A 26600-nucleotide genomic window follows, 5' to 3' on the forward strand; every position below is an offset into this window, starting at 1 on the left:
AATAGGTCTTGCTGATGTGAATGCAGACGTCAAACAGACGTCTCCGTGATGTACGTGTGCTATCCGGGTATTAGGGTCCCTGCAGCACACATACTATGGGGTGTACTATAACGTAAGTGCTTAAATCACACCTCATACACGTACAACACTCTAAAAATAGCCTACGTCTTGCTGATGTGAATGCAGACGTCAAACAGACGTCTCCGTGATGTACGTGTGCTATGAGGGGAACTTGCGGGAACGTTTCAACTTTTGTGCAAAAACAATCCCTGTCGAGACCCTGTTATATAGGACAAACAAACAGTGGTTCAGCATGATGAGTTAGTATGTTCTACCTTAAAACAGATAACGGTGTCAAATACTGGTTATATGTTCAAACGCATCTCTATATAGATCTGTAGAAAAATATTAAATGATTCTGGAAATATATTAAATTATTTGGAATTAAATTATATTAAATTGTGACATAAAAGTTTTTTTTTCATTCCAACAACTATTTATCAAACCATGTAGGCTATACAAAATTGTATACATTTCACAACAGGTGTAAACAAAAATGTGACATTAGGAAACAGAGCAGAGAACAGTCAAAAGACTTCAGGGGACGTTATGATATTTCCATCAAAATAAAAGTTCCAACAGCATTTGAAATATATATTTATATAAATTTCCCAATTTTTTATAAACAAAACCCATAGTTTTAAGTAGATATTAAACGTGCATTTATTTTATTCTTCTATCTATTACTATACTCCATGTTTATTCAACTGCACTGTCCAATCTACTGTATAAACAACAAAAGTGTGGAAATCAGGACTTTTATTTTGAACATTATTTGAGCAGGTTTCATGGCTGTCAGTACTCGAGGACCTTGAGCACATGAAAATAAAATCAAAACAGCACGTGTGATTGTAGAATTCCAGAACTGAACAGGACATGGCGAAACGGATAATGTGAGTGTTTTCGTGTTATATGTAAATATGAGCCGATGTGTTGTTTATGCATATAAAAAAAAAAACAGTAAAGATTACATTATTGCTGCTGGTTTGTCCTTCCGAAAATGTGTACCTGTGTAGGTTTACAGTGTGTAATTATACTTGTAAAGTTAGTACTCCTTCAAAAAGTGCCAATGTGTTACCATGTTTTGAGGCATGTACCATGGTAACATCATGTTTTGGATATGGTACCCTGGTAATGCTATGCTTACAAATACCATGTTTTTTGTTGTTGTTGTTTTTTGGACATGATACCAGGGTATTATCATGCTATTTTCGACATAGTAGGAGAATAATACCATCGTTCTTGTTTACTGGTACCAATGCCCCTGCTTTAAAACCAGCCTTAGCTGGTATAAGATGGTCAACCTGGTGTTCAGCTGGTTGGTCAGCCTGACTAGAAGTGGTCAAATCCCCTCACAAAGCAGCCTGCTTGACCAGGCTGGAAGACCAGCTAAAACCAGCCAACCAGTTTAGGCTGGTGTCAGCTGAATTTGTTCAGCAGGGATGGTAATGCTACATGTATTTTGAACACAGAAACTGGGTAATACTATAGTAAAGACATGTTGTTTTTACACATGATAGTAAAGTGATGTTCTTTGAAGTATTTGAGTACGATGTAAAAATCTTGATAAATGAATATGGCATGAACAAAACTGTACCATAGTTCTTCCACATTTTAGTAAGGAATTGTAGCATTTCATTAGAGACAACTGGAAATTATATATATATATATATATGTGTGTGTGTGTGTGTGTGTGTGTGTGTGTGTGTGTGTGTGTGTGTGTGTGTGTGTGTGTGTGTATGTGTGTATGTATGTATGTATGTGTGTGTGTGTGTGTGAAATGCAGGACTCCTGAAGTCATGAAATGCAAGTCATCCTCCAAAAATTCATTTAATGTAATTTTATGTCATTTCTCTTCTATTTGCTCAGATATCCTTTATACCAGCTCGGTAACCCACAGCTGAGAATATTCCGGCCCACCTTCAACCTGACCCTGGTCAGACCTGGCAAAGAACAGCCACCTGATACAGTACAGTTTCGCATTCCTATGGAGTAAGTGTTTCATGTCATTTTCATCGATGATACCAATTGTGTCAAATGTTAAAATTTTACAAATGATGTAGTTACATTATTTTCCACTAGGTGGCAGACAAATCCCACAAATCTATTTCATCTTGTCACTGTAAATTGCAGTGTTGGAATCTTATTGCGCATGATGATCACAAAGAATTAAAGCAACTTAAGTGATGCTTAACTATAATTGCAGACTGGTTAGATGCAACACAGCATTTTGTAGCAAAACCTGGGATGACGTTTCCATGCACGGTTGCATGGCCGATGATGCCTCGGTGCTCCCTACCTCCCTCAGATTTGTTTACAGCTCTTTCACCGACTTAAAATCCGACATCTCGTTCCTTTATTGATGACGTTTGTTAAACGTCACTAAAAATACAGCCGTAATTATTGCATTGCTGCGGTGTAATACGAAACAGGCAGTCAGACTGTTAATAATGGGTCTAATCGGAGTCCACACAAGAAAAGAGGACAAAGTCTGCTTTGTTTTCTGGAGAACCTCAGGGCGTACATCTAAAGCAGTGACGGTGGGGCCTTGTTCCTCAGTTATTATTCCGCCAGTATGTGTTCCAAACCGCACACGTTTGTAATCGGGCTATATGTTATCACTTGCGCAAGTGCTCAGAGGAAGCTCTTTTTTTTTTACCTGCTTTTACTCCTTTGTGTTTACAGACTGTTTTGTGATCTTAAGTGCCTTAATCTGCACCAGGCATCCTTGTCACCTGAATCTAAGCATTACGTGCCTGTGCAAGCAAAGGAAAAGTTTTTTTTTTGTTTTGGAACCACTGCCGCCTCATTGGACATCAAGAACTGTTTTGTCTCCTCCAGAGCTGCGTTTGACACAGTCCCATCGCAAACAGTATGAAAGTAGACAAGGCAACAGAGGTATCATTAAAACATTAAAGACATCCCCCCTCTTCACTTTCTACTTTTCAAAGATACCCTCCACTTTGGCAAGGAGTTGTTTTACTTGAAACCAAACTGGTTTGCATAGTGATTATCAGAGCCAAAGAATTTCAAAGCACTTGTTTTTGTGAAAGAGGGCCTCTTTACAAAGTGTTTTTACTCGCAGAATTTGTTTAACCTCGTTTATTTATCATCCTATGAGCCTTTTAAGTATTTGATCTATCATCAACATTTGATCTTTCATCTTTTTATTTACTTTTTCTTTTGAATGATTTCATTTGAATGATCTTTTCTTAGTTCATTAAAGCTATTTGTCCACTCTCTCGCCTCCTTTATAGTCCCAGTGGTGTGAATGTAACCTAGAGGTCACCGGCTAACAAAAGATCCCCCTTTTTTGGATTTCCTCAAAATTTGGAGTGTTTTGTCCCTCTACCTCTGAGTCACCTACTTGGAAAGCCTTTGAAATGGGCGGAGTGAATTCACATGTTTAGAGATGAGCGTGGACTGTTTATGTGTGAAGGGTGGGGCGCAGCTCAAACTCGCAGTAGAGAGGACTGAACAACAAGGAGGTCTCTATCTTTATGAGACGTCAGCGCTTACAAAAGATAAGCCACACAGGTGCAAGGCACTGTTTACATCTGCTGAAGGTCATGAATGTGTTGCCCAGTGCTTAATTTAATTGATTCTATGGAGTGCAACTGAGAATAGTCGTCCAAACAGATAAAAAAAATTATTAAATTATTTATTCGATTATTAAAATTGCAATTAAATGGCTTGCCACTGTTTTGTCTTTATATCTGGGATTCCCAAACTTTTTTTTGTCAGCCGAACCTAAAACATTTTAAATTTTAACTTGATATTTCAAGTTAAACTACATTTATTTACACGATTTAACAAAATATTTAATATAAATTTTTTAGTAAGTGATTTATTTTATAGTGAAAGTAAATAAACAATTTAGAAACAAAAACAATATTATGAATTATAATTCAGTTCCCTCATTAACCCACAGGGGTTTATGAACCCCAGTTTGGGGTTGAACAAAAAGGAGGTCTCTATCTTTATGAGACGTCAGCGCTTACAAAAGATAAGCCACACAGGTGCAAGGCACTGTTTACATCTGCTGAAGGTCATGAATGTGTTGCCCAGTGCTTCATTTAATTGATTCTATGGAGTGCAACTGAGAATAGTCATCCAAACAGATAAAAAAAATGTACAGTATAAATTAAGTGATTATTAAAATTTGAACTTTTATAAAAACTTGCCACTGTTTTGTCTTTATATCTGGGATTCCCAAACTTTTTTTTGTCAGCCGAACCTAAAACATTTTCAATTTTAACTTGATATTTCAAGTTAAACTACATTTATTTACACGATTTAACAAAATATTTAATATAAAATTTTTAGTAAGTGATTTATTTTATAGTGAAAGTAAATAAACAATTTAGAAACAAAAACAATATTATGACTTAATTATTACATTTTCATCAACTTACCTACCCCCTGCAGTTCCCTCATTAACCCACAGGGGTTTATGAACCCCAGTTTGGGGAACCATGCTTTATACGATGCTTTATGAAGAGGAAAACGATACAACATTATCATGGGGGAAAAAGAAAATACTATAGGAATATGTTGTAGGATAAACTCAAACCTGGATTTCCCATATTAAAGAGTAGCTTGAAACTTTAACAGTGTTGTTTTTCTGCCTTCCAAGATAAAGTGTCAGAAATGTGCTCTTGTGGGGTCAAGCCCAGTTAGTTTGGTTTGCCCCTCTGACCTAAAATGTTTACTATTATAGCTTAATATTTCAATAATTTAACAAACTTTTTTACACAACAAAATATAAAATATTTTAGTATTTATTTTGATTGTTTTAAAATTGATTTAAATTTTAATTACGTTTTACATTTTTAATTTTAATTATACAATGTTATGATTTAATCAATTATGTTCAACTGACAAACCCCTAGAAGGTTCGCAAACCCTTTTATATTTGCTTCACTATTTTGTCTTTGATAGATGAAGTGAAAAATGTCATGAAATTATCACCGAAAGAAAGAAAATAGGATTGGAATATGTTGCAGGCCAAATTCGACCCTGCATTTCTCATCTGAGCACCAAGGTTTAATGTGATGGTTTTTCTGCCTTACTAGATGAACTCTTAGAGATGTGGCCTAGTGGTTTAAATGCATTTTCCTGGCACAATGAGCTGTGCCGCTCATGTGGTGTCGATACCACTCCGCATCAGGTCCCAGTCCTCCTAAAAAAAGAGATTGATACAAAATTCAATCTTGTCATTTAACTCATACATTAACATCAGATGCTCCAGCCCTATACAGTGCTAGACATGGATGGGGAAGCAAAGGTTTTTCCTGTTGGCATAGCTGTCGAGGTCACCAGGGGGCCGGAACTGAAAAAGATCTCAAAAGATCTCATCTCTTCTCCAGAAAGCACTTAGGTCTCAGAAAGCACTTAGGTCTGCTAACTATTCCTCTCACTGTAGATCGAGTGCTCTGCTCTCTAGGAATCGCCTCACTCTCTCTCACTTTCACACAGACAAACGCGCGCTTGTACGCATCTCCTCTCTCACATAAATTACGTGGCAAAATCTCCAGTCCACTTCATTGAAATCTGGGCATCACACGCTGGTGCTGTCTCGGAAAGATGTGCGTACAATACTCTTTCCGAAGGAGCATCTGTTTGTTGGGTTTCTTGGAAACCCTCTCCTTTATAAAAGAAAAAAAAAATTACATGGACTGACTTGTGGACAAACATCCTTGTTTTTCAAATCAGTTCATTATGTTGTTCCCGTTAGCTCCAGCGTCATGTTTTCTGAATGGTTCTCGTTGGCTTTTCTGTGACTGAAAACATAATGATACAATTTTCATTTATTTGTTCAAGAAAGCATGTCACAAAATGCATTTTATGTAATTTCAGTCCTCGAAAAACAATGTTTCCAAAATAAATTTGGGTTTTCAGCATTGGGGTCTCCAGAGATGCAGATGAACATAATTTGCCACCTGTGAGATCCTAAAGCGTTCATCTTTAATTTTGTTATGTGGGGTCACAAGAATTTTGGAACTTAAAAAGATGGAGAACCAAAAAAACGTTGGAAATCTCTGTATTAAATGCTTCCATATGACATGAATCTTAAGGTCTTACTTCAATACACCATAGATTCTCATATTTTGTTCTCTTACTCCATGGCAACTCTGAACCTCTATCCGTTTCAATTTTCTTCAAGAATGACCAAGTTTGATGTCAGAAATTATCTAGAGAAGATCTACAGCGTTCCTGTCGCAGCTGTACGCACAAGGATCCAATACTGTGAGTAAATCTTTCTGTCATTATATTTGATCTGGAGTGATTAATTTAATCTTGTAAGTGAAGAGTATTTAAAGCTGATTTTCACAGTATGTTTTTATTAAACAATTTTTTTTGTTTGTTTGTTTTTACAAGACAAAAATGTAAAGTATATTTTATCCCATTTATATGTAAACAATTATAAGTAAGCCATCTTACTTATTCCAACTGGTAAAGACATGAATGCCAGGAGACAAGCAATATTAACTTCTCAATTGTTGTTCGGTCGTAGTACAAGCAGGGTGTGAAGGTTGCGCAGTGTGGTATTAGTCCCGCCCCTCCTCCACTGTGATTGATTAGCTGAACAAAAAGTAAACAATAAAAAAAACAATATAAAAATATGCTAGCCTTGGGAAAAAATGCTTTGGGGGAAACGTGGTGTAAAACTGTCTACCTGTGCCACTATAAAACAATGATTTTGGGGTGATTATGATTTTGTATCTGTTTAATAAAGTGGGAGGTTTTTTTGCAATATTTTATGAAATTATACTTGCTTTTCTGTTTGGTATTACCAGTATTTTAAACTGCACAGCTTTATTTTGAAAATACATATTACGGTGTTAAACTTCCAATTGCATCAAGTCTCATGTCTTTTGATTATTGATGATTAAAAAAACAAACAGTGTCAAGACCTCACCTCATTCTGGTCCATTCCAGTACGTTCCGGCCAGCTGTTTTTGAATGCGAGAGCATGTCCTGTGAGCACCCCCTCACAATTTTGCACCTCTGCTCACTCAGTTTTTTTTTTTTGTCTTTGTCTACTCGCCTAGCAACGCAAGCCAAACTCAACTGGCGGCAGAAGTGATGGGTCTGTATGAAGCCCTTATACAACATCTCAGCAATGTTCTGTGTTTATCACTTGTTTTTCACTTATTGGGGGGGGGGGGGAGATAGGGGTAATATGTATGTTAGTCAGTGAGAATGATCAATACTGACAAGATGTTTTGGAGATACTTGACAGTCGAGCGGGAGCTTGGATTAGATGTATAAACATATGGCTAATTCGGGGAACTGTGTTTTCAGAATTTGGATGAAGTGGGAGACACTAAGGGAGGGAAGTTTAAAGAAGGAGTGGTTTGCGTGACTCCACTCACAGCTGCTTATCTCTCCATCCATGGCTGTAGCGTTCCAATCGCCAGTTGTCCTAGGATGCCCTGCCCTGTTTATTTCTTCTCAAAGTTTGCCAAAAGTGTTACTCAACCGTGTTTCTTTTTCTTTACAGTCATTGTTAAAGAAGTAGTTCACCCAAACCTGAAACTTTCGTCATTTAGTTATTTACCATCATGCCATTCCAAACCTGTAGGCTGTTGTTTTTCTGTGGAACACAAAAGGAGATTTTTTTTTTGTTTCCACGCAGCTGTTTTTCATACAATGTCAGATGCCAAAGCAACATTAAGGCTTTGTGTGAGAATTAGAAGAAGATTCACCCTATTCATCCTTCCATTTGTTTTGTTTTATTTATTTATTTGCTTATTTAGACCCTTTAATTCTTTTTATTCAAAATGTCAAAATCCTCTACCTGTGAAACGTCACTGGCAACGTATGCCCGATATCTCCAATCATTTTGTCAGCATAAACTCTAACCCTTTCTAACAATAGAGTGCATTAGTGCCCGCCCCCTTTTCCAGCAGCACTGATTTTGGAAGTTTTTTTTTTTCCCCAATTCATTTTTTTTAAACTTTAAAGTTAAAAAAGTTAAAGCTCTTTGTTAAAGCTCTGTAAGACATGAATCAAGCCAACCAGCTACAAGGTCAGTCACAATAGTAAAAACTTTGTTTTAAAACAAAAACTTAACTTATGAAAATCAGACAAAAAGGTACAAGACTGTGTACTTAATTGTTTTAATGAGGGAAAATAACTACAATCCCATGAACCATTGAGAATGATATATATTGTATGTAGATTGTATATATAGAAACAATATATTTTAAGCTCACAGTATGCATGTTTTTAAAGGTTTGTAAGTTATCGTTAAAAAACTATTTTCCTGTGAAGAAAATTAATGCCATTTTGACTTCTGGAACCTGACTGTTGCACTCTATAGGTGACAAGCTTGCATTCAGATCTGCCTCCATCCAGTCAACAACAAACGGATAGAAACCCATCCCGTCCCTGCCCTTCATTTATTTTTCTTTTATAATCCGTTTCATTCGAATGTACATCACAATACAGTAAAAAAGATCTGTCGCTACTTCAGTTTCAATGCGACTTTGTCACTATCATCTGTTCAAATAGTTCAAGACATTTCATGATTTAAAAAAAGTCATTTTACATGTCATTACACATAGATTTATTAGGCATAAACCCTATAAGATCGTACATGTTTTGAACTTTCTTTTCAGTGAATTAATCTGGTTGGCAGACCGGACAAACAGTTAATTCACAAATCTGAGTTCTGAACTCAGTGTCTCAGTGATTTGCAGTTCTTAAGTTAACAGCTTACTTTGGGAAAGATTTTCAGTGGAGTTTAGGTTCCTCTGAAATATCATATGACTTCAGAAAACATTGAATATAGTGCTTAAGTTGTATCGATCGCTTTTAATGAGGCTTTTAAGGATTTCTTTTTCTTTTGAGCTTAACTGCTGTAGTCACTTTGAGCTGCCATGGTATGGAAAAGATTTGCGTGCAGTTTTTCAAAATATCTAGTTTTCCACATAAGAAAGTAAGCCATATGGGTTTGGGACGACATAAGGGTGACTAAATGACATCATTTAAAAAAATGTAACTATTCCTTTAAAGCATAAAGGTTATGTTAATATAACATAAACAATAATGCTTGAAGCTAAGTAAATAATGCTAGTATTATTACAGGCTTTACCATCTGGTTAACGCTGAGGGGACCACTTTTAAGAGCTGCCAGTTGGGTTTACGCCACTGGGATTTTTTCCATGCCGTTTCCATGCCAACGCTGGAGAGGACAAATAAGCAAAGTGGCCATTTTTATAGCCATAACGTAAAAGCTGAAAAAAATGCGTAACATAGACCACGACAGAGAAGGTGTCCCGCTCTGCGTCATGGGCTCCATGCCGCTGATGGTTTAAAGGATGTGGAGAAAAGGGGGGGCGGGTGGAACCCCCAGGCTCAAGGCGTCTATTATTTTTCCTACCGAGTATTTTGGAAGGGGTTTCTATAACTACCCCTCAGTCCTGGGATTTGTAACATAATAGTAACCAGCCAACACACAACTTCAAAAGAGAGCTTCATTGAATATTTATTTATACTATATAATGTTGGGTGGGAGTACGGGAATGGATACAGGGTTCGCATACATGAACAAAAGCGCTTCTCACCTGTTTTGCGGGTTGACCGTTCAGTTGACCCTAAATGGAGGGAGTGTTTGTGTTTATAGGGTTTCCTTGTACTAGTAAAGGAAGACTGGCAATCCTGTATAAGAAAACTCATCACACAAACTGTCACTGAAACGTTTCAGTTGAGCAGGTTTTAAGGAGAGATTTCGCCACAAAATCTTGACATTACTATATCACTCTCATATCATTTCAAACCTTATATTATTGCAGAACTTTCTTCTGTGGAAGTGAAATCTAAAGAAAAGTCTTTTTTTTTGTAACAGTTGCTTGTGCTAGTACAACTATTAAGCTCCAACATTGACTGTATTATTGTATAATACAGTTTTGACTGTATACAACATTGATATTTTGGCCTATATTGTATGGCTTCAGAAGACCTGAAATGTAGCACACACGTTATATGGACCACAGTTAAATTGCATTTTGGTGTATTTTTTGGAGCTTAGTAGACGTGGTCACTATGAACTTGTTGAATGAAAAAGAGCTGCATGATGAATTATACCTTTAAACTCTACGAAGTACCTTTCAGACTGAACTAACCAAATGTCATGCTGTAAAGACATTTTTATGTAAAAAACAGCATACTGTTGTTCACAGACTGTGTCCTGTCATATGTTTTTAATGATTTAGTCTTTTATATTCTTCTTGTACTGTCTTTTATTTTTATTTTATTTTTATTTTTTTATTTCGTGACTTGGTTCACATGTACTTCTTGACTCCTTTCTCTGGGTTCTTGTGAATATTATCCAGCAGGCTTTGTGCAGTTACATCATGGCCAGCTGGGAAAAGGTTAACATGCATTCCACAGTTAACAGGACTGAAGACATGGGCTTCTTAACAGATAAACCCAGCCCCCTGTTACCCCAAAAGACATATTGAATATCTGAGCTGTTCTGCAAAACATAATCTTCTTTGAAGGTGTAATTTTGTCAATGTAAATATACTCAGCTGCAACACAGTTATATAGTAGTGGTTGTTAGAGTGGTTCTTTTTATATCCCCTGAACTCTTACTAGTCCGCACTGATCAGATATTGCTGGTTGAGTTATTAGTTGTTGAACAAACACGTTAATAGTATTTACTTTGTAGCAGTATGTTTTATTAAAATTTCTTTAGACAAAATAAAAACAAGTCGTTTTCATTAAAGAGTTAGTTCACCCCAAAATGAAAATTCTGTCATTAATTACTCACCCTCATGTCGTTCCAAACCCGTAAGACCTTCGTTCATCTTCGGAACACAAATTAAGATATTGTTGATGAAATGTAAGAGCTCTCAGACCCTGCATAGACGGCAACGCAGCTGTAATGTTCCCAGGTCCAGAAACGTAGCAAGACATCGGTAAAACTGTCCATGTGACATCAGTGGCTCAACTTCAGACCTGGGAACATTACAGTTGCGTTGCCATCTATGCAGGGTCTGAGAGCTCTCTCATTTCATCAACAATATCTTAATTTGTGTTCCGAAGATGAACGAAGGTCTTACGGGTTTGGAACGACATGAGGGTGAGTAATTAATGACAGAATTTTCATTTTTGGGTGAACTAACCCTTTAACTGCATATCTGCAATGTGCCTCCTCTAGTTCCACCAAACATAATTGAAAAAAGTTTACTAAAAACATCATTTCTAAATAAAATTCTAAATAAGTTTTGTATTATTATGCATAATGGTATTGAGAATTGGGTGAGCAATTGTTAATTATTATTGCAATAATCTTTTAACTAAATATACCTGACCACCTTTTTTTTGCTCCTACCAAGGTACAAACAAGAAACGAAACCACTTAAACCAGCGAGTGAAGAGGCCAGATTACAAAGTGGCATACGTTCAACTGGTGAGTGTTATCTTGTTGCGACATGTATTGTTAAAGTCCCCGTCTGTACTTCTGGTCTCTTCTGGCCATCTTGAATTTCAGAATGTGCCCCCATCATTAATACAGGACAATTCAAAGTGAAGGGCATCATCTATAAAATAACCTTTCAATACTTTGATTATGGGTGGTTGTGTCAGATGCATTTTGTTAGTTGAAGTTATTAAACAAAACAAGACCCCCTTGAGAAATTGGATGCTTGGACGTTTGAGCCCCTCATTTTTGTTTCTTCTTGAGGGCCCATCACGGCTTATGTTCCCTTGAAAAACCCTGAGGCACAGGTATACTCTTTGATGCGAAACCCTCACCTTATTGTGTTTGACTCCGAGTCCCAGCACTGCTTGTTTAGTTTCTGTCTCTCCCACGTATTCGCCCCTGCCCTCCTGAGAAAGGTGGCAGTTTGGGTTCTGGCTTTGGCCAAGAAGGCAAGAGGTCGTCTTTGGTTACATGCCAGACTTTGTGCAGGAATTATAGTACAAAGTTTTCAGAGAGCTATGGTTATTATCATGGGTGGATGGGAGAGTTGTTTCTTGGGGCATCAGAACGTTAGCGTTGGTCGTGATCCACTGCTGGGTTCACACCTGCTTTTGGGCTGAGCCCTGGGCTGTTGATATGGACCGTGTTTGAAGTATGCCGGTGTGAAAATAACTTAATCTGATCTCCTTTGATTCATTTGGGAAAGCTGCTTTTGTTTCTTTACGGTTTTTAGTTTTCAAGCGAAGCATTAGATTGTTTGCTCTTTTTTTTCAGCCATCAATCAAGGCAGGGATAAATAATTAAAGTTATCAAAACAGAGGAGCTTGTAATGGGATACACAAGCAAAACACAAATTAATATTTAAAGGTGAACTTCCTCTTGACAAGAGTTGAATGACGTCCTGTGTGGCTTTGTGCCATCAATTGAACCTTCTCATAAACCCAGTTAGGGACTTGTATCTAGAGAATTACTGCATCCTGTTCCTAACATTTGTCTTCTTTCAGATGCAGTGCCATATTTTCTTGAACATTTCAGGAGAGAACTACTTCCTTGTTGCTCAATCTTTCAAAAAGTTATGCTTATTTATGTGTGAATAACATGCAAGCTAAAAAATCTCAGACCGCGGCGAAAAACACTGATATGAAACCACATTTCCGGCTTCTTTCTTCTCCTCCAGCAGGTCTGCAAAAAAACACTGCCCAAGAAAAGCCCTCCTTTCTTTTCAGTGGTGGGTAAAAACAAGATTGTTCCTAATTGACACCACATGTGGGAGAGTGTTCTGTGGTTGGATACCCTCAACAGTTCCCCCCGCCAGCCCTTCCCCCCCAACGCACTATATCAGCTAATATTCCAGAGGCAATACGGTGAGGAACGCTCTCTACGACTCCGAACCCCCCAGATTTTACAAACTCCAGGCTTGTTGAAAAAGCCGTCTGTTAGTACGGTTCCTTGATGGCCACTCTCTCATCAGACCTCCCCACGGTGGGGAGGAGTGCGGGAGGAGAGAGAGTTAATCAAGGAGGAGGAGGGGGTTACAGATGGAGTCGACACATGAAGCGAGGTGAGCGAGGGCACCATGGAGCCGTGCCAGAACCGGGAGGTCCAGACAGGGGTCAGGGAAATCTTAAGCAACATAAAATCTTGAGACAATATTAAGGCTTTACTTACGACCGCTTTGCATGTAACACTCTAGTTAAATGCAATGATATCCTCTGCTTCCCTTTGCAAGGCTGTGACCTATTCAGTCCTGGTATAAAGGTTCTGTTTGCTGATGTCGCGTCTGTAGTTTCCCGGGCTGGTTGGCGTAATGCACATTTCTCATTTTATTGTATTGACCCACTCTATCAGAATCACTTACCCCTACACTGAATTTCACTGATCTGTAATGTTAAAAGGTATTATTTATACATTTGTCATTGTAGATTAAAAGGTGCAATATAAATTTGTCATCGTAGAATAGAAAATATAAGATGTTTGATGGCTTTTTTTCAATGGTGGAAAAGGTACAAAACATTGACACCATTTATCAGACTTAGTTGTGCATGTGGGGGGCATTTTTAGGCAGAATTATTTATTTAACTACAATTTTTAATTGCAAATGTACAGTATTTCATCCACCTCATGGACTTTTGTAAGGCTGTGTTCGAATGAAAGGGTATTATTTATACATTTGTCATTGTAGATTAAAAGGTGCAATGTAAATTTGTCATCGTAGAATAGAAAATATAAGATGTTTGATGGCTTTTTTTCAATGGTGGAAAAGGTACAAAACATTGACACCATTTATCAGACTTAGTTGTGCATGTGGGGGGCATTTTTAGGCAGAATTATTTATTTAACTACAATTTTTAATTGCAAATGTACAGTATTTCATCCACCTCATGGACTTTTGTAAGGCTGTGTTCGAATGAAAGAAGCTCAGCATGAATAATGGAAAGGCCAGCGGGATCTCTGGCATCCTGTTTGAAGCAAGCACACACACACACTCAGCTCCCCAGTGTATGTCCACTACGAGACAGCCTCTGTGAGTGCCAGCAGATGCAAGCAAAGAAGATGATATTGAAGCCCTGCCTCCAACTCCAATCCACGTCCTTTATGAGCCGTGTTCTGTGTATTTCTTGCATTTCCCTCAAGTCACTCTCAATTAGTATTACTTCAAACACCCATTGTCATGAAACACTGTTGTACCTGACCTTTTTCCACCTCATTACTGTTTTTATCAGTCTCTCAATGTCTAGGCACCACCCAGCTTTTTTTTTTTATTAATTTCAAAATAAATTACTCCGATACTAGTAATGCTTTTCCTGTTAGTTATGGTACCACCTCCTCAGTTTTCCTGCTTCTGTCTCTTACTATTCCTTTACCCCTCTCTTTTCTTTTGTGTGTTTTGTACACCGGAGATTGAGGGAGAGGTTCAGGACCCTACATACGAAAGTAGGGGTTATCTTTGATTGCTGATGACAGGGTCCAAAATCCTGGGGAACCAAAAAATAGCCAGGACTTGGGCAAGTCTGAACAAGTCGACTGGTCAAAACTGTCATCACTGCAAACATGGAACGAGTGACTCTGTGGCTTAAAATGACATGAGGGCTGATACTGCTCTGAATGGAGACTTTGCCACCCCTTACTTTAGACAGACTGCTTGGCTTGACCGTAATGATTTAACAAGCCAGACTGTGTGCCAGCCGATTGTCTACGCCAGTGTATATGAGAAACAGTTCCCCAGTTGCAGTGGAAACCTGCTTCTGTTTTACAGTAATGGGTACAAAAACGTCTGGCTTATGGCTGTCCTCATTGAGGAAATATAATATGTTTTGTTTAATTTTTCCATCCACACACTTTTCCCTGGCATTGAGGATTCATTAGAGTGGTTTTGGGAACAAAGGCTCTGGACCCCCACACATGTTTGGCAGGGCAGCTCTGTCTTGGCATGGGGAACGCATTGCATGAATCATGTTCTCTACTGCTGTGGCCAGTCAGGTTTTGACAGCTGGGCCACTATACCCATGCCTGAAGGAAGTGTTTATGCACAAACGCTGGTCATCTGCTGGGAGGCAGTCAAGGCGTCAGAGTGAAGCAGAGCAGACAGACAGACTGGCATGGGCCCAGATAGACCTCAGATGTGCCAAATCCTTCGTACTCTCTGAAACACTTTGCATTAGCACTGTTGGTCTGTGATGTTTTTCACAGAGGGTGCAACAAATTCGGACACAAAGACTGACCAGTGCTCTTAGTGCAATAAACTTGCCTCATTCGTCCCATTCCATACCAGTAGTAGTAATTGTCTTTGGTTTCCGAGACAATGAATTGCTGTCATTCTATCACGAGTCAACTTTTTCACGCACTTTTGTTATTTACAAATTTGGCAGAGGGTTTCATCCAAAGCGACTTGCATTCAAAGTAAACTTTTTTTTTTTCCCTCAGTTCACGGGTTCCCTGGGAATCAAAACCCATGATTTTTGTTGTTTCTTGAGATCAAATATGAAATTCTACAATAGTCCCAAAATATGAAATGCTACAATAGTCCCAAATAGTCCCATTGTCTATATTGTTTTTACACATTTTTGGATTGTACATAGGCTGCATTCCATTTAAACACAATCATACTTTTACATAAACGAACCCATCCACATAGCATTTTGTTGGTCACTGTGGTTTAATGGTCACATATTTGAAAGTTTATTGAGATGGAGTAGAGGTCATGCGCACATTGAGAACATCCGACTCCTTCCTTGTGGTCAAGTCGGGGAGTTTTCCATTTGTTTGTCCCAACCTGGGTCTTCGCTACTGAGACTAGCTTTGGAATTTCTGTCTATCCATAGAACAGCCCTGAATTACCACTTTGATTTGCAAGAACCATTAAAGCTACAAATCATCTCTTTATCAGGAGCCTGTCCCCACTATCCCACCATCGTTGTGACTTTTGGCTCGATTCAGGCTCAATTTTTGGTATGGTATGTGTCAAGACCAAGAGATATGAGGTATCTTAGGGCAGCCAAATATCTGTGCTTAGTTAGTATCGGTTGTCAGCTAAGACTGTGGATTTAGAGGAAATAACAGTGTGGCCCACCCAGTGAGACTGGCAGAGGGAGCTGTTTACAAGCATTTCCTGCTCTCCTGTCTGGTAATGAACTTGTTAATAGACTTCCAACATTACACAAACATTTCCTCATCAATTAAACATCCTGAAAATGCAGTCACATACAAAGAATGTTTGAGATTTATACATTTTGTTTGGCTTTAACTCCTTGGTGCAAAATAAATAAAAATTGTCATAGTGATTGGCCAAGAAGGAGATACCGGCATACCCCCAGGTCTTGATCCCACTCCCACAGGAGGATTTTGCTAGTGCATTTAAATATTACAACCTTTTAATTGATAATCCCAAGCCAGTTCATTCTGTTTTCTTCTGGTACTTGCATTTTTTTTTCTGAAGATAACTTGTTAATTATCTTTCCCCTCATCTATGGGAATATAAAGAGCATTTAACACAATTTAAAAAGGTTGCATGTAAATTGGAGCTTCTCCTTCTGTCTAATAGTTCAGCCATCATCGTCATAGTGCAAACAGGGGAGATAAGGCAGCGACTAAAGAGGAGAGGGTGGTGCTTTATGTACGGAAACCCCATCTACTGCTAATCCTTTAAGACTGGCCCAAGTCATGCCAGCTTGTTCCCATTTGACTGATCGTAAAAGTGATTGTGGGATGTGAGTCACTAGAGTTCACCAAGAAGTGCTAGAATTAGGGCGGTTACTGATTTGTGGTGACTGCAGACTCTATTCGTTGATACTAACTCTAAGAATCTTTAAAGGCACAATATTTAAGATTTTATTAAAATATCCAAAAACCACTAGAACAGTGTTATATATTTTGCTGACTTGTGTACTTTCATTATCCCCTTCATTCTACTACGTTAATAAATCATTAGCTCATCCATGAACACAATTTCTGCCCGAGTCTCGTCGGATTGCATCGGCTGTGGGGATGAAGACGACAACTCCCATGATTCCACACTCAGTCATGGCGTCATCAAACTACGCCTTTGTCTCTGTTTATTTTGAATACGCACCCTCCAGTGGCGAAAATTACATATTGTGCCTTTAATGGTGGGCTAGTAATTGCTAAATGAATCAGACTAAACAGATAAAAGGTAAAGTCTATAATTTCTGTGACACTAGCGTCACCAAATGGAATTGCTGTTTTTAAAGAGGTTTTCTGAACACTCCCCTGTTAACCTTTGGTCTGCTTTTTTTTTTATTTTATTTTTTTTATAAAAACATTTTACATTCCGAGTGGTTCTTGCCGTATAAAATTTTCCAGCACAATTCTGGCTGACAAATTATGACAGCCTTCCAGATATTTCCTAATAGGTGTCCTGAGTGGTTCCTAATGTCAAGATGACAGGATGATTGCTTGGATATTGCTTGATAGTTGCTAATTGCTGGGCATTACTAGGTGGTTGCTTACAGGCCCAAGCCCACCCCCAAGTTTATATGATATTGTTTATATTTTAGTTGCTAGATACAGTGGGTATAGAAATGAATCACCCCCTTTAAAATAATCGTATTTTGTTGCTTTGCAGCCTGAAATGAAGACGGACACAGTTTTTGTTTTATCCAGCTGTATTTACTCAGTGCAACTTACAACATTCAAGTGAAAGCTATAACACCAACATGTCAGAAAAAAACAGAATCACTGAGTTGGAAAAAGGATCACCCCCCCCCCTCCTAAAAATGACTTGTAAACTCAATCAGTTGTAGCTAATCACACAAAGCCATTTGACTTTCAGATGTGATCAGCTGTGGTCATTTTGATCAGCTCAGCATGAAAGTAGTTTTCCTGGAGCATTTCAGTCCTTGGTAGCGCAACTGAAGCAAACAATCAACTATGGGTTGCAACGCACTGGCAAATGATCTCCGGGATAAAGTTGTGGACAGGCACAAGTCAGGAGATGGATACATAACATTTCAAAGGCTTTATCAATGTCTAGAAGCACATTGAAGTCTATTATTAAGAAGTGGAAGGTATTTGGTAAAACACAGAGACCCTCCCTGGATCAGGACATCGCTCCAAACTGAATGAAAAGGCCAGGAGGAAACTGGTCAGAGAGGTGACCAAGAGGCCTACAGCAACTCTGAAGCAGCTGCAGGAATTTATGACAAAGAGTGGTCATTGTGTGCATGTGACAACAATATCACAAATTCTCCACAAATGTGGCTTGTATGGGAGGGCTGCAAGAAAAAAGCCACTCCTCAAGAAAGGCCACATGCAGTCATGACTGAGCTTTGCCAAAATGCTAAAATTGAATTATTTGGCCTCAACAGCAAATGATATGTCTGGCGGAGATACAATACAGCTCACAGCATTCCTACAGTAAAGCATGGAGGTGGTAATATCCTGTTATGGGGTGTTTCTCTGCAGCAGGGACTGGAGCACTTGTCAGGATAGAAGGAAAATGGATGGGGCAAAATACCGTCAAATTCTTGAGGAAAATCTGCTGCCCTCTGCTAAAAAGTTGTCAATGGGAAGAAGGTTTACCTTCCAAAATGACAGTGACCAAAAGCACACAGCAAAACTGAGCACAAAGTGGTTAAAGGAGAAAAAGGTGAATGTCCTTGCATGGCCTAGTCGGAGCCCAGACTTAAACCCCACTGAAAATCTGTGGAATGACTTGATGAATGCAGTTCAAAAAAGGTCACAATCAAATTGAGGAGATACAATACAGCTCACAGCATTCCTACAGTAAAGCATGGAGGTGGTAATATCCTGTTATGGGGTGTTTCTCTGCAGCAGGGACTGGAGCACTTGTCAGGATAGAAGGAAAATGGATGGGGCAAAATACCGTCAAATTCTTGAGGAAAATCTGCTGCCCTCTGCTAAAAAGTTGTCAATGGGAAGAAGGTTTACCTTCCAAAATGACAGTGACCAAAAGCACACAGCAAAACTGAGCACAAAGTGGTTAAAGGAGAAAAAGGTGAATGTCCTTGCATGGCCTAGTCGGAGCCCAGACTTAAACCCCACTGAAAATCTGTGGAATGACTTGATGACTGCAGTCCACAAACGGTCACCATCAAATTGAACTGAACTTGAGCAGTTCTGCAAAGAAGAGTGGGCAAATATCGCAAAGTCTAGATGTGCAAAGTTAGTAGAAACAGAGACATATCCCAACAGACTAAAGGCTGTAATTAAAGCAAAAGGTGATTTAACAAAATGGGGCTGATCCTTTTTCCAACTCGGTGATTCTGATTTTATAAGTTGCAGAGTAAATACAGCTGGATAAAAAATTTTTTCTTCATTTCAGGCTGCAAAGCAACAAAACATGGTCATTTTTAAAGTGGGGTAATTTTATTTTCTATACCCACTATATGACTCAAGTTCCTCCAGTAATGTAAGGCTGTGCCCACTTTATGAAATATCTTGAGCCCAGAAGCAATAACACACCTGTCTATACAAACCATTGTTCAAAATATTTATTAGTACATTTAAATGAAACCATAATGCATGGTTTCCTGCTCTTTCCATTTACATGTTTTTGACACTACTGTTTTTTCATCCATTAATTCCTAATATAATTAGAAACTTCTCTTGCACACAGGGGCTCATAATGCACGTCTATCCCTGATGTAAAGCCACCGAATGTACAGTTTAGGGTGTAAGTTCAGGGCCTGAATTATAGAGGGGTGGGGGAACATTGGTTAGTATAACAGGAACAGATGTTGGGTTGAACCCAACAACAACATTTTTGTTCCATGCTTTAGTCTTCCTTTCCCCCCCACGACTTCTTCTACTGCATAATAAAAATTAATATGCAGTGCTGTTTAAATAAAAAAAAAATAGTAATAATAATAATACTGTTCTGTTAAATCAAACTGCAAAAGTGTTTGCCATAGCCTGAGACAAGAGTTTGTACACATTATGTATAAACATTAGTGCTAGCCAGCAAAATATGGAGCCAGATAAGCCTAAAAAAATACATTTACAAAACAAAATTCATAAATGCACAGCACAATTTACATTTATAAAATATGATTCATAAATTCAAAAAACAATTCATAGATACACAAGTAAAAGCATAAATATTTCCCCAAATGCTCACACAAATGCATCTTACCTAAATAAATTTAAAATGTTTACACAAATATGTGTAAATCAAGTTCTTGAATTAATTTCCATCACACATTTATGAATGATGTTACATGTATTTATGGACCATTGAATCTGCATTTGCAAATTGTCACACATGCATGGACTGCTTTGATTTTGTGTGCAGTATTTTTGATACCTTCCTGACGGGTTAAGATTCATGAATATTTTTTTTTGGTGGATCTTGCGTTCAGCCAATTGCCGTGAGCTTTTAATCCACCAATCAAAATGCTCCTTACTGAACAGACTCCAGAAGCTCAATGCTGCACGTGTACTGTGCATTGTTCCATGATCGGGTCCTTGATGTAAAGACATTTGAATGGGTACTCTTTTTATTTAGCATCTGATAACAATTTCTACAAAATCACATTATGATTTATATCGTTCACACAAAATACAGCTACCCGGTTAGCCTGCTTTCTTATACACCAAAGTTGCACATTCAGATCAATCTGTAATGTTATTAAATAAGTGTTAAATGTCCAGATATTTCATTTAATAACAATAATGATGTAATGTGTTCTGTTGTTGTTGTTGTTGTTAGTAGTAGTATCAGGTTCGCAGTAACTTTTGATCATGCATTAAAAACAACTACCACCACCTAAGGGAGATTTTGAACACACACAGTGGAGAGATTTCAGCATGGAGGATGAAAACCAGACTCAACGAGTGAGTAAAGTGTTTTTTTTATCTGACTGCATTTTCTTATGCTTAAAGGTTGTTTTAGTTAATTAAGTGTGCAGTTGGCAGTGTTACAAAGTTGTTAGTCCATGCCAGCTTTCTTATATTATAACTGGTGTTTGTAGGATGGATAATCGCAGGATGAATGGGCGATAAACAATCAATAAAACTGACAAAATTTGTAGTCAGTGGGTTCTAAAGTTGGCATCGTGGCCAGCTATAATCATAAGAAAATGCCATCAGATAAAAAATTACTTTACTCACTCGTTGGTTTTCATTCTCCATGCTGAAATCTCTCCGCTGTGTGTGTAACTTCGAAATCTTCCTTAGGTGGTGGTAGCTGTTTTTAATACCTGATCAAAAGTTACTGCGAACCTGATACTACTACTAACAACAACAGAACACATTACATAATTGTTGTTACTAAGTGGAAAAAAAGAGTACCCATTAAAATGTCTTTACATCAAGGCACCCGATCATGGAACAATGCACAGTACACGCGTAGCGTTGAGCTGCTTGAGTTTGTTTAGTAAGGAGCATTTTGATTGGTGGATTAAAAGCTCACCGCGATTGACTGACCGGAACATCCTCCAAAAAAAGATATTTATGAATCTTAACCTGGCAGGAAGGTCTCAAAAAATACTGCACACAAATTCAGAACAGTCCACGCATGTGTGACGATTTGTCAATGCAGATTCAACGATCCATAAATACATGTCACATCATTCATAAATGTGTAATGGAAATTAATTCAAGAACTTGTTATATACATATTTGTGTAAACATTTTACATTTATTTAGGTAAGATGCATTTGTGAGCATTTGGGGAAATATTTATGCTTTTGTGTATTTATGAATTGTGTTTTGAATTTACAAATTGGATTTTGTAAATGTAAATTGTGCTGTGCATTTATGAATTTTGACATGTAAATGTATTATTTTTGAGGCTGATCTGGCTCCATAACAAAAAGTTGTTTATGGTACATTAATGTTTTGGTGGATACTCATGTGGTGACTTGTTTTTGTTAATCAGCCCCCTCTCTGTCAGGGCTAGAATGTCCAAACTTTTCTACTCCACTCTTGGATTGTCATGCGAACGGGTCCCCCTGCCGGTCTTTAGTCATAGGGTTTTTTTGTTTTGTTTTTTTCCCAAGGAGAGTTTACTACAGGTGAAGGAACAGACATTTTTTGGCATTCATTTTAGTACTCCGTTACTAAGGTACTGTTTTTAATCGGTTTGGTTCTTGTACTTTCATTTGGCTGGACTCTGTGTTTATAGTGTGGGCTTTCGCATTCCTAGATGGTAGGGTTGGAGCGCCACTGCCGAGCCATTGATTTGAAGTGTTTCACTTGTTTCCCCCCCCCTCCTTTTTTACTTCCTTTTTGGGGAAGTTGTGGCCTAATGGTTAGAGAGTCGGACTTGTAGGTTGTGGGTTCGAGTCTCGTATCGGCAGGGATTGTAGGTGGGAGGAGTGAATGTACAGTGCTCTCTCCCACCTTCAATACCACAACTGAGGTGCCATTGAGCAAGGCACCGAACCCCCAACTGCTCCCCGGGCGCCGCAGCAAAAAAAATGTCTGCCCACTGCTCCGGGTGTGTGTTCACCGTGTGTGTGGGTTCACTGCTGTGTGTGTGCACTTTGGATGGGTTAAATGCAGAGAACTAATTCCGAGTATGGGTCACCATACTTGGCCTCACGTCACTTTCACTTTTTCTTTTTTTTATTCCACTATTCTTTGGTAATTTTGCTCACTTAAAAGTTACTGTATTTGTTGCAAAAAAGAGGGCCAAAATAATACATCATCCCAGTAGAAGCATTTGTTTCAGAAAGGCACTGCTTTTCATTAGCTGTTAACTCACTGCAATCCCTGTTTCCTCCTGCTGTTGCCACACCTTGTTTTATCTTTGCAACAATATTGATGGTCTCTGGTATGTAGACAGACTAGGAGCACTAGCACATTGTCTCTCTGTCATCATGCACAAGGCCTATTCTCCCTTCCTGTCTCTCAAAAAAATGACATTGTTTTAGAAGGACCAGGGATGTGACCTGAGATGTGATGATCTATTTATTTCTGGAGCTTTTCAGAGGCAGTGTTGGAGAGCATGAGCTCTGGAAAAGGGCACTCTGTGCTGTCCAGTGAAGTGAAATGGATTAACAATTCCTGTCAGTAACATTAAGCCTTAAAGATTTTACAAGTGTTGATATTTACTACTTTTAATAGGAAGCATAAAGCATTCTTCAAAACTGCTGTTCCACATAAACTAAGTCACAAGTTTGGAACAACACAAGGATGACAATGTTCATGACAGACAGACAGACAGACAGACAGACAGACAATCATTGTTTAAACTTTGAACAATTCCTGCTTTTCTTACAGGCTCAGCAGCAAACCTTCCAGTTCCCAGATATCTTTCCTGAGAAGGATAGGAAGCACGAGGAGGGCTCTGTTGAGGAGATGCAGGAGAAGTTCATGGAGGACGAGCGTCAGAGGCAGAAACCTGATCTCAGAAGAGGAGGAGTTACTGAATGGTTTGGCCTCTAGATAGACAAGTGTTGAATGAAGAATGACTTCAGAGAGGCAACAGCTGAATGAAGAATGTGGTGTATTGTAGATTATGTATTTGTGCAGGAAGAGTCATTTACAGTGATCTGACCAGTGTCCATAGAGGGCCGTTTGCAGTGATCTGATCTGACTCGATGGAAAGACAGATTGCCTGAGAGAAGGCTTGGAAATCCATTACTCCAATAGAATCTTGTGTTCTTTCAAAGTCTGTATGTGTACACGGTATGTCTACACAGCATATGATCCCTCCTAAGCTTCTGCCATGTCGTGAAAGTCTTTCAGGTTATGTTCTCCTCCCACAGGTCTCAGAAATTTAAACAAGTCTTCCTTGGAAAGTTCTTGAGCATACATGTTTGCTTTTCTTTAAAGTTCCTCCAAAATGTTTTCCTTTTCCCCTTGCGGATCTTCAAGATAGTTCATGAAATGCTTGCGGTAAATTGTCAATCTAATGAAGTGTCTCTCCAGTTTTCACGTGAAATCATACTCTTGTTGTTCCTGAAAGCTTTTTTTTTTTTTAATTACCACATACTTCAATTCCAATAAAACAGTACAGCATGACTTGTTTTTGTGTTTTCTTCAACTTTGTTGGCTCTAGAGTTAGCTATTCCCCACAGATGTGTTGGATAATCTTCATACCAGAGAGGCTTACCTCACCCAGCCAACCTGGTGTTCGCCAGGGAGAATGTCAGTATTGATAACATTTGTTCACTGTTTTGTGCTTGTACTCAAGTACCCCCCGCATTACAATTAAGCAATTTGATTTAAGACAAAAAAAATGCCTTGTAAGGAAACAAAGAAAGAACCCTGGATTTTTGTCCAGTATCTTCATTGCTTGAATGAATGAGGAGAGCCTACGTTATATTCGGGAAGTCTTACTGTGGTTGCCAAGGCTGGCCTCCTTCATCCCAGCATCCCTCCCCGCAACAACCCAATCAACTCCCCTCCTCTTGCCCAAACCTTATAAAACCTTGAAACACAATGTATTTAACTGAGCTTTACACACACAGCTGGCACAGATTTCCTGATTTGTTAACTTAATGTTCCCAACACACTGATATTGACCATAAAGTTCTGGATTTGGGAAGCCTTGGATCCTTGATCTCAGACCAGCAGTAATAGGAGTAATATGGTTGCGTTCCAGGATTATTGCTTTGTTTTAAAATGATGCTCCCCTACTGGTGATGAAAACTAAATGTGACCTCAGAATTTAGGAGGCAAGGGGAAAAAATACAGAACTGAGGGATTATGGAAGATGTGTCATTATTGAAAACTAGATGCGCCATCCATCTGATGCACACGTTCTCTTCTCTCATCTCCTTTCTAACCTTCTCCGTTCTTTAATGTCTTACGAAATTGACCGTGTGAGCCGTGTTCGCTGTTTCTCCGTGGAAAGCTAATGGAAGAGGGTTGAATATTTAACAGACTCTCTTTGCCTCTCATTCAGGCTCTTGTAAGAAAAGTGGGCATGATGCTATTTTTTACGCCATGCTTGGATCTGACATGACATCATTGTCTTAAGATAGAAGATGACGTAATTGAAACTCTGCATACTCCCATCACTAGCTGTACCATGAGGTTGACTTCCATCATTCCACTCGTGCCTAGATCAGATTGTCACTGATGTTAGCAACTCACTTGTTCAGATATCCATAACCCATTTTAACCCTAACCCTAAATTGCACATTAGAAAATGATACTACTAATGATATTACGTAGCTGTTAAATCCACAAAATGTTGTACAGACATGCATAATCCCTCAATGAATTCATCAGTTTGATAATGCAGTTTTTCTTCCTCCTTAAAATTGCGCAAACAGGCCAATTTTAAGCCAAATTTTTCACTTCACATAAGTGCATACCTGCAAAGCGTCTACTGGTAGGGAGTATCTTTGTTAGCGTTCCTCAAATACGCACTACTCAGATGACCTTTTATAAACTGTAGCTTGTTTCTCTCAGAGAAGTAGAATTTATACGATCTATCAAGAAAGATAAACTAACCTTTTCAACAATATGAATATATCATGGTTATTGTCCATTTAATAAATGTAAGCTTTTGCAATCATCCTGTGTGGTCTTCTGTTTCATACTGTAATGGGGGCTCCGTCCCCTGATAATAAAATATGTTGTCATTCTTGACTCATGAATATGGCTGTTTTTCAGTGATACTTGGGCCTTGGAGAGGCACATTTGGGTCTTTAAAATAAACAATCTTTCCACAGCTTCAAACCCAGCAGATTTGCTTGCTGTCAACATTCATTTGAGTGTCGATCATGAAGCTAATGGGCAAGTATTTCATTTTGACAATCTTCAGGAACTCAAGCATATATATTGACGCTCCTTTACTTCCAGGGTATGGTGCTGCCTTGAGTGATCTCCAGCAAAGGATGGGAAGATAAATACCTATAAATAGCTGCAAAGCAAATCTTGTGAAAAAACACTCACTACACATTTTAGTGTCTCTGAAAGATGTTCTCTAAGACAACCAGAGCAGGCCCAGAGTGAGCAGGAGTGTTGGACAGGAGCCATGGGCATTCCTGACACCCCCAGGTTGCTGTTGGTTCATTTGAGCTCAGCCAATGTACTCTGTCACCCCACATTTTCTGTCTTGGCCTAGTGCACAAACAGCAGTGCTTTTAGCCCAGCAGGAAGCTCTGTTGAAGTGCCCATATGCACAGCTGTATTCAAAGGAGATGTGCAGGGGGATGAGCTTACATTATGTCCACTGTCCCATACTATTAATATACCGTAGTTTACATATAATTATAGTAAAGGAACTTCTCTCTTATGAAGAGCATTTAATGTAAACAACTGGATTGTCAGATATCAGTAGCAGTTAGCAATAGCAGTTTTTTGGTGCTGTCGAATAACAGTGGGTGCAGTGTTTTATAAGAATCAAAATAAGAAACAAACCTAACACAATTGTAAACTAAAGGTCCTTAGGATTTGTGACAACAGCCAGCTGTGTATGCTTTTTTATCCAAACCTAAAGATTTTTTTTCTTTTTACATTTACAAAGGAGAGGAAACAATCAGGATTTTGGGAAATGGCTGAAACTAGATTCAATTTCGTTAGAAGCCAGATGGTACGTCAGAGCATGTGAACTTCCCACTATGCCACATCTACTTTAATCACTTCCTGCTTAGTGATGTAAAGCCTTTTCAGTTAATTGGTTGATCAAGTTCACAAAATGATTCATTCATTCAAATGAACTCTC

The 26600-nt window shown here is 38.6% G+C and overlaps 1 protein-coding gene across 1 annotated transcript; it reads left to right on the plus strand.

Moving 5' to 3' along the window:
* Positions 1–835: 835 nt before the first annotated feature.
* mrpl23 (mitochondrial ribosomal protein L23) lies at positions 836–23898 on the plus strand. The gene is made up of 5 exons (XM_016236177.1): positions 836–953; positions 1930–2052; positions 6227–6309; positions 11412–11485; positions 23201–23898. Exons 1-5 carry the CDS (start codon positions 937–939, stop codon positions 23363–23365), a joined length of 462 nt encoding a protein of 153 aa, XP_016091663.1. The 5' UTR covers positions 836–936; the 3' UTR covers positions 23366–23898.
* Positions 23899–26600: the final 2702 nt, after the last annotated feature.

Source organism: Sinocyclocheilus grahami, unplaced genomic scaffold (assembly GCF_001515645.1).
Source record: "Sinocyclocheilus grahami isolate Dianchi unplaced genomic scaffold, SAMN03320097.WGS_v1.1 scaffold483.1, whole genome shotgun sequence".
NCBI classification, from domain to species: Eukaryota; Metazoa; Chordata; class Actinopteri; order Cypriniformes; family Cyprinidae; genus Sinocyclocheilus; species Sinocyclocheilus grahami.